The following is a 13094-nucleotide window of genomic DNA, read 5'->3' as shown; positions in this document are numbered from 1 at the left end:
GAGGACGGGGAGAGAAAAGTGGGTGAAAACGGTGGTCAAGGCCGTTTCACACAGATAGAACTAAACTGTACTTAATCCAGCAAAATCAGACGGATGTGTGATTTATGTGTGGTATTTATATTAAGATTTTTGAGATGACATCACTTGTTATTTGCCTCCCTACAAACACAGGGAGATCTAACATGTTCAATTATAAATCAGACGGTAAACTATGCAGTTTGCCTCTGGGCTTATATCACATTTTGAAGTGAAAATAAGTAAATACAACCTTTGCAGAAAACACTGAAAGCTCCCTTTTTCCAAATGTTAACACACTGTTACTTCTTTATTTCATCAACATTAAACAGATATTTTCAGGCTGCCGTTCACACACAGTGTGTTTAAGATCAGGAGACTGAGAGCTGCACCATGAATCCGTCAGCGCATGTTTCCATTCATTTATCAACCATCAGCATGTATCTGACAGTTACAGGATTCATCATTTAAGGAATATATCAACTGCAATTTTCTCTCATCAATATTCTGGAACATTTTCATTGTTAATACAAGGTATGATCACACCGGGCATTAGCACACACTTATTTTGTTTTTCCATTATGAGAGTGTGATCAAATAAAACATCAGCTTGTTGCTGAGGACCTTTCAGGGACTGTTTTTCTCATGAAATATTGTTTCCTAGAGTTTTGTAGAGAAACTCATTGATCAAGAATACTTAAACTTGCAGTGTGGAGCTTTTGTTTCTCCTTCTACCAATTTCGATTATCTAGACACTGACGTAACTGCAAGAAATGTCATGAAGGCTACGTCCCGTTTCCTGATACAGTCTATGAAGTAAACAGGAAGTTAGTGGGCTCTGCTGGTGCTCCGCCCACAGAGCACAGCCAGCGAGGGCATGTCACACCAGACAGGAGATGTAAAAACTGTACGGTACTAGACTGCACTATAAATTTAACATTACTGAATAATAATCTAATCTAATCATCAGTTAATCAACAGCTGTAGGCTGTGTGTATGGAAGAGAAGTCTCAGTAGAAGGGTGTCAGCATCTAGATGACAGAGATCATCTAAAAACAGCAGCAGTGTCAGAGTATCAGCACTCATGTAGGAGTGGTTTCTTCCTGTGTTGTTTCCCTCTCATGCTCATCTAAAGCACAGGACTCATCATGCCCCCAGAAGCATTACATAACACAGCTATGGAAGGGAAACTGCATATCATTATGCAGTGCACATTCATTATAGAGTGATGAATACTTAAGATAGTAGAGCTGAAGATAATACATACAGGGTCTCATGACAGGAGCACCCGGAGAGCTTCTGAAGAGCTCCGGTCGGCTGCAGTGTGACGAACAGGAGTTCCACTTCTCTACAGATCTCCTGTCACACAGCAGGTCTGTCTCATCACACCTGTCACTCAGGAGGAGAGGACATGTCTCAAAGAAAGGAGCACATCTAATCTGAGCTTTAGCATTGCGTGAGCTCCATTTCAATCTTATGTAATGCACATTAACAATGCTCCACATCCATTCAACAGTACAGTGTGCAGCATGCTGCAGTCACTGTCGGGAGGAGCTGCTATCCAACCGTCATTCATCACATTTAACACAAATCAGAGCACATAATTGATTTTCTTTAAATGCATGGATATCTTTGAATTTCCCTCTCTGCAGGTCCTTACGGTCAGGAGGTCCAATATTCCCCCTGAAAAATCCCTGAGCGGCAGTGAAAGAAAAGTGTCACTTCCTGAATGAATGAGTGCTCCAGTAAAGAGCAGAACTTTTATTGTGCATCTGCGTTAAAGGTCAGATCGCTCTCAAGGTCACGCCCCTTTCTGGGGGAAAACAGACCTTCGTACTGCATCGACAGCAACGGAGAATCGGAGGAAGTTGAGACTTTTCTCAGATTTAAACTAGCCAGTTTAAATAATAACGATATGCCGAAGAGTTGCTGTGTAGTTAGTTGCACCAACAATGATATGAAAAACTTCAATTTGTTTCCGTTATGTCCGAAAAAAGATGCTGACAGAAGGTCTCTATGGCTGCACTCTGTACAAGGGAAGACTGAAGGGACCAACGGGGGATCAAATTCAACTTTTTTATCTATCCAGCGTGTTTTCTGGCCGGTAGAGTGGAAATATAAAACCTAGACATGGTGCCGCCGTGTCATTTTTACAGTCAGTTTGATCCGGTGGTTTACAACGGATTGGTTTAGTAACACTATTTTACATTGACGTCTATGGAGAGTTGTTTGTTTTTCCCCAAAAGGGGGCGAGGCCGTTTCTGAAAGACAAAGTTCCCGGATGCAACGCTCTGCTCTAATACGTGTGGCTGTGAACCGATGAGCCTCCTCTGTTCGCACAGCAGGGGGTCCTGGTGTTGCTCTCATCCAGGACATCTGATGTTCCAGCCAGGATGGACTGGCATCACCTGGGTTCCGCCTCGACCCCAGTGCATGCTGGGACATTTTCTGAAAACAGCTGTGTCTGATTGGGCTAATCCTGTAGTACCACATTATCGTGGCTAAAATCCAAACTGGTCATGTGGCCAAACATGTTACACAGTATGACATGTTGAACTGAATCACCTAAAAGAAAACTCAACTGTCAACTTCCAACAACACGCCAACACCACTAGTGCATCATGTGACTTGCTTGTTGGTGTTCTCACATGTATGATGTGGATGCTGTACACGGTTACATATAAGAACTACCTCGCTGAAATGAGCCTACTTGAGCACCATAACATGAAACAGTATGATTATTGATCCTTGAACATTTCTCAAATGAAACCCTGCAGGTCTACAGCTTTAATAAGGATCTGACTATTAAACACTGCAACAGTATTGTGCTCTCATCGTTAGCCAGCTGCACTCTGCAGCTTTCACGAGCGCTCGTGTGTTGGGAGCTCGGAGCTCCACCAGCTGATAGAAGTTCAACCCAACTTCTGCTGCCATACCTCACAGACAGGCTGACATGCAAACTGTAGTTGGAGGGAAGTGAATCATTCTCACACACACACACACACACACAGATTAAAGTCTGTCTGCAGATAATTACAGCCAGGAAATAGTGAAAGCATCCAGCAGCAGTAAACCTCCACTGATGGAGCTCTTCGGTCCAGAGGTGCTGAACACCGTCAGGTGCACACAGAAACATGCACACACAGATCTTCTGTCCTCCTTCTTCACTGCATGCCTCCCTCTCATCCTCTCCGCTCCACTGAATCATCCACACAAATGTGTCTCTTACCTTCGTGGTGACAATGCAAAGACAATCCATGGTGGCTGGACAAGGAAAAGGAGCTCTCAACCTGTGTTCAGACTCATCACTAATATCACCACTGGAGGAGAAAGAGCGGGAAGATGGAGAGAGAAGACAACAGCATGAAGGAGCGAGGAGGAAAGGAAAAGAGGTGAGGGCTGCTGAAGAAGAAGAGAGATGAGGAAGAGAGCTCGCTCACAACCACACACACACGCGCACACACACACACACACACACACACACACACACACACACACACTCCCGGGCGAGGGAGAAAAGGCACGGCGGACAGACGTTACTGCATGTGGGCCCCTTGTGAGGATGGAGATGCCTCCTCCACAGAACTGAAGGCAATCAGGATTCTTAACGCCATCTCAGAGCGCCGCGTCATCAGCCAACACTCACACAGACACACACCGATTCTCAGCATCCGCTTTCCTCCAACCAGACAAAATCCTTCCTGAGCTGCTCTCCCTCTCATTCACCCTCTGCCTCCTGTTGTCAGTGCATCCTCTCCTCTTCCTCCTCCTCCTCCTCCTCCTCCTCCAGGCTCGGCCACGAAGCAGCGGTGGAGGATGAGAGAGAGAGCGAGGGAGGAGAGTGAAGGACGAGAGCGTCGGCTCAGCTGAATGAATCAGGTTCCCATGCTCTCCCTCTCACTGGCTGTTTGCTGCTGAGGCAGACTGCTGGAACTTCACAATAACACACAGCCTCGGATTCCATCTGCAGAGCAGCAGCACTGACTCCCACTCACTTTGAATATTCAGGATGCACAAAAACATCAACAACAAAACAACAATCTGCAAAAAACTTTCCAGAAAACACCAAAGAAAAAGCATTCTACCAAACAAATAAAGAAGAAAGAAGTGGGTGGAGGTCTGAAACCCTGCAGGTGGCTCTCTTTAACACTCCTGCATCATCAGACGCTTCTCATCACAACATTGATGGCACTCGTGACTCATAAAACTGACAAACAGAGACCACAATGCACTGATAATGAAGGATAGAACAAAACTCATTTAACAGTTTCTTATCACTGACAGGTTGTTATGAGATTGTTTAAACTTCCAGAAAAATAAAGATGCAAATCAAATGCTTCAAACAGGTGGCTGGATGCATGTAGGAGTGATCTGCAGTGAAAGACCTGCAACCATTAAAAAGTCAATCTGTGAATAAAACCAATCTTCAAATTTGTTTTTGTTTTTTTTCATTCTGTGCTTCTGTGAATTTTCCATGTTTGTCTGTTTTGAACGACTTCACACTGAATGGATGTAACAAAACATTTGATATAATTTCCTGGGACCCTACAGAGCTGTGATCGGCAGGATGATGGACCTGTTTGAACAGCGCACACTGTTGTGATTACAGACTGTTTATAAAAGAGTTCGTATCTTCAGGTCTGTAAAATGGTTCTGATCCAGAAGTGTCTTCAGCTGCAATACCAGCGAGTGCCACTAGAGGTCGGCTCCAAAAAGCCTCCGGCTCCATAGACTCCCATTCAACTTCTCTCATCAAATCCAAAGTGAATAAAATGTGTCCATCAGTTATCTCGGTGTTGTTAGCTAAAGTCACTCCTTCTTATTAGTTTTCTGGAGGTCCATCTGAAAATAATCCCTCATTCATTAGAAAAGAAGATTCAAGAACACCTGTTTTGGGGGGCGTGTCTGTTTGATTGACAGGCCTGTGGTGCAGTCAGGTTACAGCTATCGGTGGGCAGGACGTAGTATCGTCAGGTTTCCAGTCAGATCAGTTAGATCTACCTCTGGCTCCTCCCCCAGCTCGTCCAAATATGGTCACTTCCTGCTCCAAACCGCTCTGAACTAGCAAAGATGGTGACGGACAAAATCTGAATTGGAGGATTCATAACATTCACAAACCAACGATGACATCACTGATGGATGATGACATCACTGATGGTTGATGACATCACTGATGGTTGATGGTTGGTTGTGACTGGAAACCTAGCAGCTCTCCACTCTTTTACTCTCCGTGCATTTATAAGCCACGGTAGCATGTCATTGACTTCATGCCATAGTTGTCCTGTAGTTGCCTGCAGGTACTGTATCTTCAGACATGAATGTTTCTGATCTGTGGTTACTGGCCTCACTGTTACTGTTGGAGGCCGCCTGCTGTTAAAGAAGAGTTTTTCCCTCCAGCTGATGTTGAATTGTTGTGTTTTTCTCTATGATTTTGTAAAGTTCTGTTCCGGATCTTCCTCACCTCACTTCTGATTTGGTGCTTTTTAATATAAATGAATTGAGTTGAATTATTTGCACATTTTTGTTGTCTAATTTCATGAAGCACTCAATTTTCACAGCAAAATACCAAAGAGAATCGGTGTCAGAGGTTAAAAAAAAAACGCTTTTGAGGATTGTTCACTGTGACACGAGAAGTTCCAGCCACCCAGGAACAGTTATGTAAAAGCATGACAAATGTTCTGCGTTGTTAAAATGAAAAACAGATTTAGTAGCAGCAGCTTTTCTAAGTGTTCGTCCTTCTACATCTCTAGTTTTACAGGTAAAAACATGAAACGTAACATGCCTCAATTCTTAGAAACATATTTTGCAGGGATGGAAGTATAATGTGAATGTTCTACAAAATAATGATTTCAATACTGATTTCAGGTGGTTGACTTTTGCTTCTTTAATGTTGCTCTTCAATTTTACGTCTTTTTCAAACTGACTTGTTCAAAAAATACAACTTTACTGCGATGAAGATTCGGTCTGTAGCAAGTTGGATGAACACGACTCAGCAGTAACGAATGAGATCCGAGATTTAAAGCTCCGAAGAAGAAGAAATACCTTTAGCCTTGTTAGCTACTCGTTTTAATCAAATATTTTAAAACAAATATAATTTAATTGACTTGTATGTCAATTGCATGCCGCTCGGGTCAATTAAAGGCCGTCAAGCATACTTTAGGGATGGACATTTGCTCATGAATCAGACATTTTCCCCAAATTCAGTTGATCTGACCATGAATTATTGATGGTGGATTCGGCCATCTGCTCACTGCTTCACTCAAATGTTGCTGCTTATCTTCTGTAGATTTATCTTCAGAGTTTGGTTCCACCTCACCTTCATTTATTTCCTGTTTCTCTTCCACACAACTACCTGCATGTTTCAGCTGTCTAATCTCAGTTTGTTAGCAACGTGTTCTCATTCTCCTTATGTTGTTTGATGTCGGTTTGCAGAAAGCTTAGGGCCCATTACTGCCACCTTCTGACGGGAGTAACGCATTACAACCAGGCGCTAGTGAAAACGGGAAATAAGGAACAATCGTCGCACAAACAAATCTAATTTTTATATCAGAACGATTATTCAAAAATTCTAAATTCATGTCCTATACCAAGTATATTTGTTGACCCACGATTCAACCCCTCGATACCTGTTTGTTCTGTTAACATGACAAGTTGGATGTCAAAAGTACGGATTAACAAAGACAGACTTTTTAGACACTTTGTGAAAACGCGTCTGCATGATTTTGAGAAAGTGACACCTGATAAACTAGACTGGTGTCTGAGAGGATGTTTAACAGAAAGCACTTTCATTTCTACATGATACAGTGCAGAACCAGGGATGAGTAAATGCCAACAGTATAAGAAAGGATTGGGAAAAACCGGAGGCTTCATAGCAGACGTTCACAAACCAACAGGTGGCATCACTGCTGGTTAACAATAATAAAAGTCGTCCTTCTGACTCATGTCATCTTTCCCCGAGCACTCAGAGACTATCAGACATAAAACAACAAAAATTTGACCAAACATTTCAATCTGATCATTGAAGCAACATGAAACATCTTCATCGTTCTCACAGTTTGTTAACTCATATCTTGTCCAGCACAGAACCAGCAACACTTTCAGCCTCTGTGCAGTTAAACCGAGTTCCTCTAAAGGTCCAACTGTTCCTGAAGGACTCTCCTGGCTGAGATCCTCCTACTGTCCTACAACACACTTCAGATACCATCACAGCTCCCAGGAGAACCAGAGCCGATCCAATGAGTGGAACCCGACAGTAAAAGCCTCGTCATCTGTCCCGGTACCTGTTTGCTGCGACTGTCCAGGTGAAGAGCCAAGTTGCAGATCTTCACTTTGATTACTGCTTTCATTAGTAGACGAAGCGGCCGCCCGACTGGCCCTCTCTCCTGCCGGTCTTCCTCAACACGTCCACCAGCTCACACTGCCAGAGACACACGGCTAATCTTTTCAGGTGATGCAGCTCAGCCAGCTTCGGCTTATTGCATTAAAGACAAGGACCGCTTCAACCTCCTTTGTTAGTTCTGCTGCTCATATTTACAGACGAGGTGTGACAAACTTGGATTGGTATGTAACACAGCCTGCTGCTGGCCTGTTTCTGGTCCCAACACTCTCTGCAGGTATTTCCTGACAAGACGAAATAAATATCACGTTGTAAACAACATAAATTCAACCTTTTGTCATCCTTTTTCTCACTTTCAGCAGGTGGAGTGACAGGAAACAACCAAAACATGCCGCAGCAAGCACAAACATCTCACCCTGTCTTACAAAGTGATTGAATTCCCTAACATGGATAAAAGGTGAAGATCATACAACTCTGTGTTTTCTGATTTTAAAAAGTGTTGTTCTGTAGTTGCTGCATTCAAACCCTCCCTGCACAGACTGCACACAGCCTGAATGTACATGTAGAAAATAGAACCAGGACGAATAGAAGTTCACACGCAGCATGTCTACAAACCAAATTTTCACAGAAAGACGATTTGATTTACACATCAAATAAAGAAGCAGAGATTGGTTTAACACAGAAAGAGTTGAAGTTATGTCAGCGGTGCCCACAGAGCTGTGATATTCCTGCCACTGCAGTCTTTATTCTGGTTTCAAGCCCTCGGGTCTCATCTCCACCCCTCGCTGGAGCGTAATCTCATTTACGGTCGTGAGCTCATTGTTGTTGGGATTATGGAGCTCCTAGAGGAACCAAGTGTTATGTTCCTGGGAGAAGTTGTGTTGGGCTGTGTCACGCTGCAGGATGAGCACAGAGTGGACGTACACGGCCGCAGGTAAGAAACCCATGATGCACTGCTCCGTGTGGCGTGATCGTAAAATAAATAAAAGACACACCACTCCGACATGAACACACTTCTGAGGGGAACTTACTTCAGAGGTCCTGACACTGCTCTCTCCCGCCTCCCTCCAGCTGGGCTCCGAGCTGCTCGGCTCCCTCTGCTGGAAACAACAAACAGGTGCATCAGGAACTCTGCACAAGCACAAACTGTGACCGAGTGACCCGACGGTACCTGTCCTCACCACCTGCAGTCGTTCAGGTGACGAGCAGCTGATCAAACACACGGGGACTTTTTGTAAAGATTAAACAGACAATAACACTTGTGGAAACATCTACATTCAATACACACATGCAGAACACTCAGGTAACTTCTGACCATGTACACTGCATGTTAAATCTAATCTTACTTGAAATGAAATTTGAAGTGTTGACCAACCAATAAAAATATATGCAACATTTATTTTAAATGCACAACACCAGCAGGATGCAGTTATGTGAGCGTTATGGAAGAACAGCCACTGACAGATCGACGGAGTCATCATTGGCTGGTCAGTCCGTCTGTTGCGAGTAAGTCTTTAATTAGAAGCTCAGATAGTGTAAGCCTATATGTGCCTGCACACTAAAAATAAATCCTTGGCACACGTTGCTATACTCCAAACCTTTTTACACACGACATACAGGCTGCTTTTATTCTCCTAATGACCGGAACAGAAAGCCTGTTTGACTCAGAATACAACTGTTTATTACAATTATTAAATTTAATAAACTATAAAGAATGAAGAGAAAATTGGGGCCAGCTGCATGATGGGAGTCATTCTATCATCAATAAAACGCTGAAATACCTGCAAGATCTGCTAACAAAACAAACAGCAACATTTTAGATGCAGAAATTCAGAGAATAACAAATTTGCATTTATTAATTTGTTAATTTGTTTACTATTTTGGAGAATCTAATGCTAAAGCTTTCCATTCAAAACCCTGACCCTGTCTGAAATCTGAACCACCGAGGTCCCCCCACTTAAACATGTCTGCCCCCAGTGGCCATTAAGAGGAATAAAGGAATATCTTCATACATTAATCTGCCGAATGAACTACTGAAAATCAACATTTAGGACTGAACCAAGTATCATCCATCAGTGATATCATCAACCATCAGTGATGTCATCATCCATCAGTGATGTCATCGTTGGTTTGTGAACGTTATGAATCCTCCAGTTCAGATTCTGTCCGTCACCATCTTTGATAGTTCAGAGCGGTTTGGAGCAGGAAGTGACCATATTTGGACGAGCTGGGGGAGGAGCCAGAGGTGGATCTGACCAATCTGATTGGAAACCTGACGATACTACGTCCCGCCCACCGATAGCTGTAACCTGACTGCACCACAGGCCTGTCAATCAAACAGACACGCCCCCAAAAACAGGTCTTCTTGAATCTTCTTTTCTAATGAATGAGGGATTATTTTCAGATGGACCTCCAGAAAACTAAGAAGAAGGAGTGACTTTAGCTAACAACACCGAGATAACTGATGGACACATTTTATTCACTTTGGATTTGATGAGAGAAGTTGAATGGGAGTCTATGGAGCCGGAGGATTTTTGGAGCCGACCTCTAGTGGCACTCGCTGGTATTGCAGCTTAAGACACTTCTGGATCAGAACCATTTTACAGACCTGAAGCTACAAACTCTTTAATAAACAGTCAATGACCCACACTCAAATATGTCGGCCCCCAGTGGCCATTAAGAGGCATGACAGAATATCTTTATACGTAAATCTCCCAAATGAACTATTCAAAATCAACTTTCAGGACAAAACAGAAGAGTGAATGTTTGTGTTGTTTTTAAATGTAACGTACTGTTAATTTAAATAAACTCTGGATCACTTTAAAACTTGTGTTTTCACCTTTAATCTCTTAAAATCTAAGTGATGCACACAAGAAGAGTTTATACATTTGAAAAGCCCCTTCAGACCCCGTTAATTAAATTGAATGGGGCCATCTGCAGTTTCATGATTCGACAGTACATTTGCCTAATCTTCAGAGGGCTGATTGTGGCACCAGAACAGGGGATATAACAGCAGTGTGCTGATGACCTCTTGGGAGGGGGGTCATCAGTCTCTGAGGACTCTTATAATCCCCTCCACTTATCCCTATCCTGGCACTACTGGATGACCTCAACAAAGTGGTTCACAAGCTCCTGCTGTTACAGAGAGGCTATTTCCAACATTGCAAAGACCTCGTATACGTAATCTCTTAGAAATGTGTATTCATGTCCCTTATAACTGATTCTTCACTGTTACTGCAGAAAAAAGGTTAAAAAAACAACAACAACAACTGACTGCATCTACAAACAGGATTACTGGTGGATTACCAAACTGGTTGGTCCCATTCCACCTCAAACACACTGCTAGTAACACGCCTGGTGTTTATATCTTGAACTCTCTGTTTACATTGTGAACTCTGTTTACATTGTGAACTATGTTTACATCTCTATCTCTCTGTTTACATCTCTAACTATCTGTTTACATCTACAACTCTCTGTTTACATCTCTAACTCTGTTTACATCTCTAACTTTCTGTTTACATCTCTAACTCTATGTTTACATATCTATCTGTTTACATCTCTAACTCTGTTTACATCTCTAACACTCTGTTTACATCTCCAACTCTCTGTTTGCATCTCTAACTTTCTGTTCACATCTCTAACTCTCTGGTTACATATCTAACTATCTGTTTACATCTCTAACTCTGTTTACATCTCTAACACTCTGTTTACATCTCCAACTCTCTGTTTACATCTCTAACTTTCTGTTCACATCTCTAACTCTCTGGTTACATCTCTAACTCTCTGGTTACATATCTAACTCTCTGGTTACATATCTAACTCTCTGGTTACATATCTAACTCTGGTTACAGTATATCTCTAACTCTCTGTTTACATCTCCAACTCTCTGTCTACATCTCTAACTCTGTTTACATCTCTAACTTTCAGTTTAAATCTCTAACTCTATGTTTACATATCTAACTCTCTGTTTACATCTCTAACTATCTGGTTACATATCTAACTCTCTGGTTACATATCTAACTCTGGTTACAGTATATCTCTAACTCTTTGTTTACATCTCGAACTCTCTGTTTACATATCTAACTCTGGTTACATCTCTAACTCTCTGGTTGCATCTCTAACTCTCTGTTTACATCTCTAACTCTGGTTATAAAGAGTTAACAATGTAAACAGAGAGTTTGAGATGTAACCAGAGAGTTAACAATATAACCAGAGTTAGAGATGTAACCAGAGAGTTAACAATATAACCAGATAGTTAGAGATGTAAACAGAGTTAACGATATAACCAGAGTTAGAGATGTAAACAGAGTTAGATGTGTAAACAGAGAGTTAACGATATAACCAGAGAGTTAGAGATGTAAACATAGAGTTAACGATATAACCAGAGAGTTAGAGATGTAAACACAGAGCTAGAGATGTACACATGCAAAAATAAATACAGCACTCAATCTCAACATTGAAACACTTGATAGACAAATATTAAAAAACATAATGACCTCAGTTTGGATAACTGATATGAACCTGTAAACATGCAATGTCTAACAGGCTCATCAGAATATAAATAATGATGATTTACAGATGTCGTCAGGCTTAATGTTGCATATGAGAAATAAATACAAAGTCAGTTGGGTAAACAGTAATAACACAGAGATACAATTAATCACTGATGTAAATCATTTATTGTGAAATAGATGAAAATACAATAATATACTGTGACAGCAATCAAAGGTCCCTATTATGCTGTAGAGAGGGAGGCTGTAGCTCAGTGGGGAGGCTGCAGCTCAGCTGGTAGAGTGGGTTGCACACTCAAGTGTCTTTGAGCAAGACACTGAACCCTAAAAAAAAAATTGCTCCCGATGGTGTACCATCAGTGTGTTGTAAGTCATTTTGGATAAAAGTGTCAGCTAAATGTAATGTAATAATATGCTGAACTTGCAGCCTTAATACAAACTAAAAGGGTGAGTGTAACAAGTCCTGTGCTACGTATGGTGGTTTCCACAGACAGAATGTACTCCAGCCACAAGTCTCTGCTTTTAACAAAGTTTTGTTGTCATCAACCATCAGTGATGTCATCATCCATCAGTGATGTCATCGTTGGTTTGTGAACGTTATGAATCCTCCAGTTCAGATTCTGTCTGTCACCATCTTGCTATTCGGAGCGGTTTGGAGCAGGAAGTGACCATATTTGGACGAGCTGGGGGAGGAGCCAGCGGTGGATCTGACCGATCTGATCGGAAACCTGACGATACTACGTCCCGCCCACCGATAGCTGTAACCTGACTGCACCGCAGACCTGTCAATCAAACAGACACGCCCCCAAAAACAGGTCTTCTTGAATCTTCTTTTCTAATGAATGAGGGATTATTTTCAGATGGACCTCCAGAAAACTAATAAGAAGGAGTGACTTTAGCTAACAACACCGAGATAACTGATGGACACATTTTATTCACTTTGGATTTGATGAGAGAAGTTGAATGGGAGTCTATGGAGCCGGAGGCTTTTTGGAGACGACCTCTAGTGGCACTCGCTGGTATTGCAGCTGAAGACACTTCTGCATGTCATGTCGTGGTCCCTTCAGACTGTTCAGCCACATTCGTCTGGGTGGAGGCTGTATCCTCTGCTTGTAGAAACTCTGTGGGACAAGTTCTGGAGAGCAGAGGTGGAGGAGAAGCATCATCTACCTCTGGATACGTCTTCCCTCAAACCATGACAGAGGTCTCCACTTTCTCCAGTGTCTCTGAGC

The 13094-nt window shown here is 42.3% G+C and overlaps 1 protein-coding gene across 12 annotated transcripts in view; it reads right to left on the bottom strand.

The window, feature by feature from the left end:
• Window positions 1-13094, bottom strand: part of dlg2 (discs, large homolog 2 (Drosophila)) — a 287216-nt gene that overhangs the window by 218983 nt on the left and 55139 nt on the right. For 10 of the 12 annotated variants that reach the window (XR_011179035.1, XM_069165097.1, XM_069165099.1 and 7 more), the window contains exon 4: window positions 8383-8451. Coding sequence is in view for 11 of the 12 variants with exons in the window: in XM_069165097.1 (XP_069021198.1) it covers window positions 8383-8451 (69 nt within the window). In the remaining variant the exon portion in view is untranslated. Of the gene's footprint in view, window positions 1-3244; window positions 3922-8382; window positions 8452-13094 lie in introns of those variants that run through there. The other 2 variants (XM_069165105.1, XM_069165102.1) reach the window with 2 other exon arrangements.

Source organism: Embiotoca jacksoni, unplaced genomic scaffold (genome assembly GCF_022577435.1).
Source record: "Embiotoca jacksoni isolate LCO1_2020_lvr unplaced genomic scaffold, fEmbJac1.0.p SCAF_33, whole genome shotgun sequence".
Lineage (NCBI taxonomy): Eukaryota > Metazoa > Chordata > Actinopteri > Embiotocidae > Embiotoca > Embiotoca jacksoni.
This window is presented reverse-complemented; position numbering and strand designations above follow the sequence as displayed.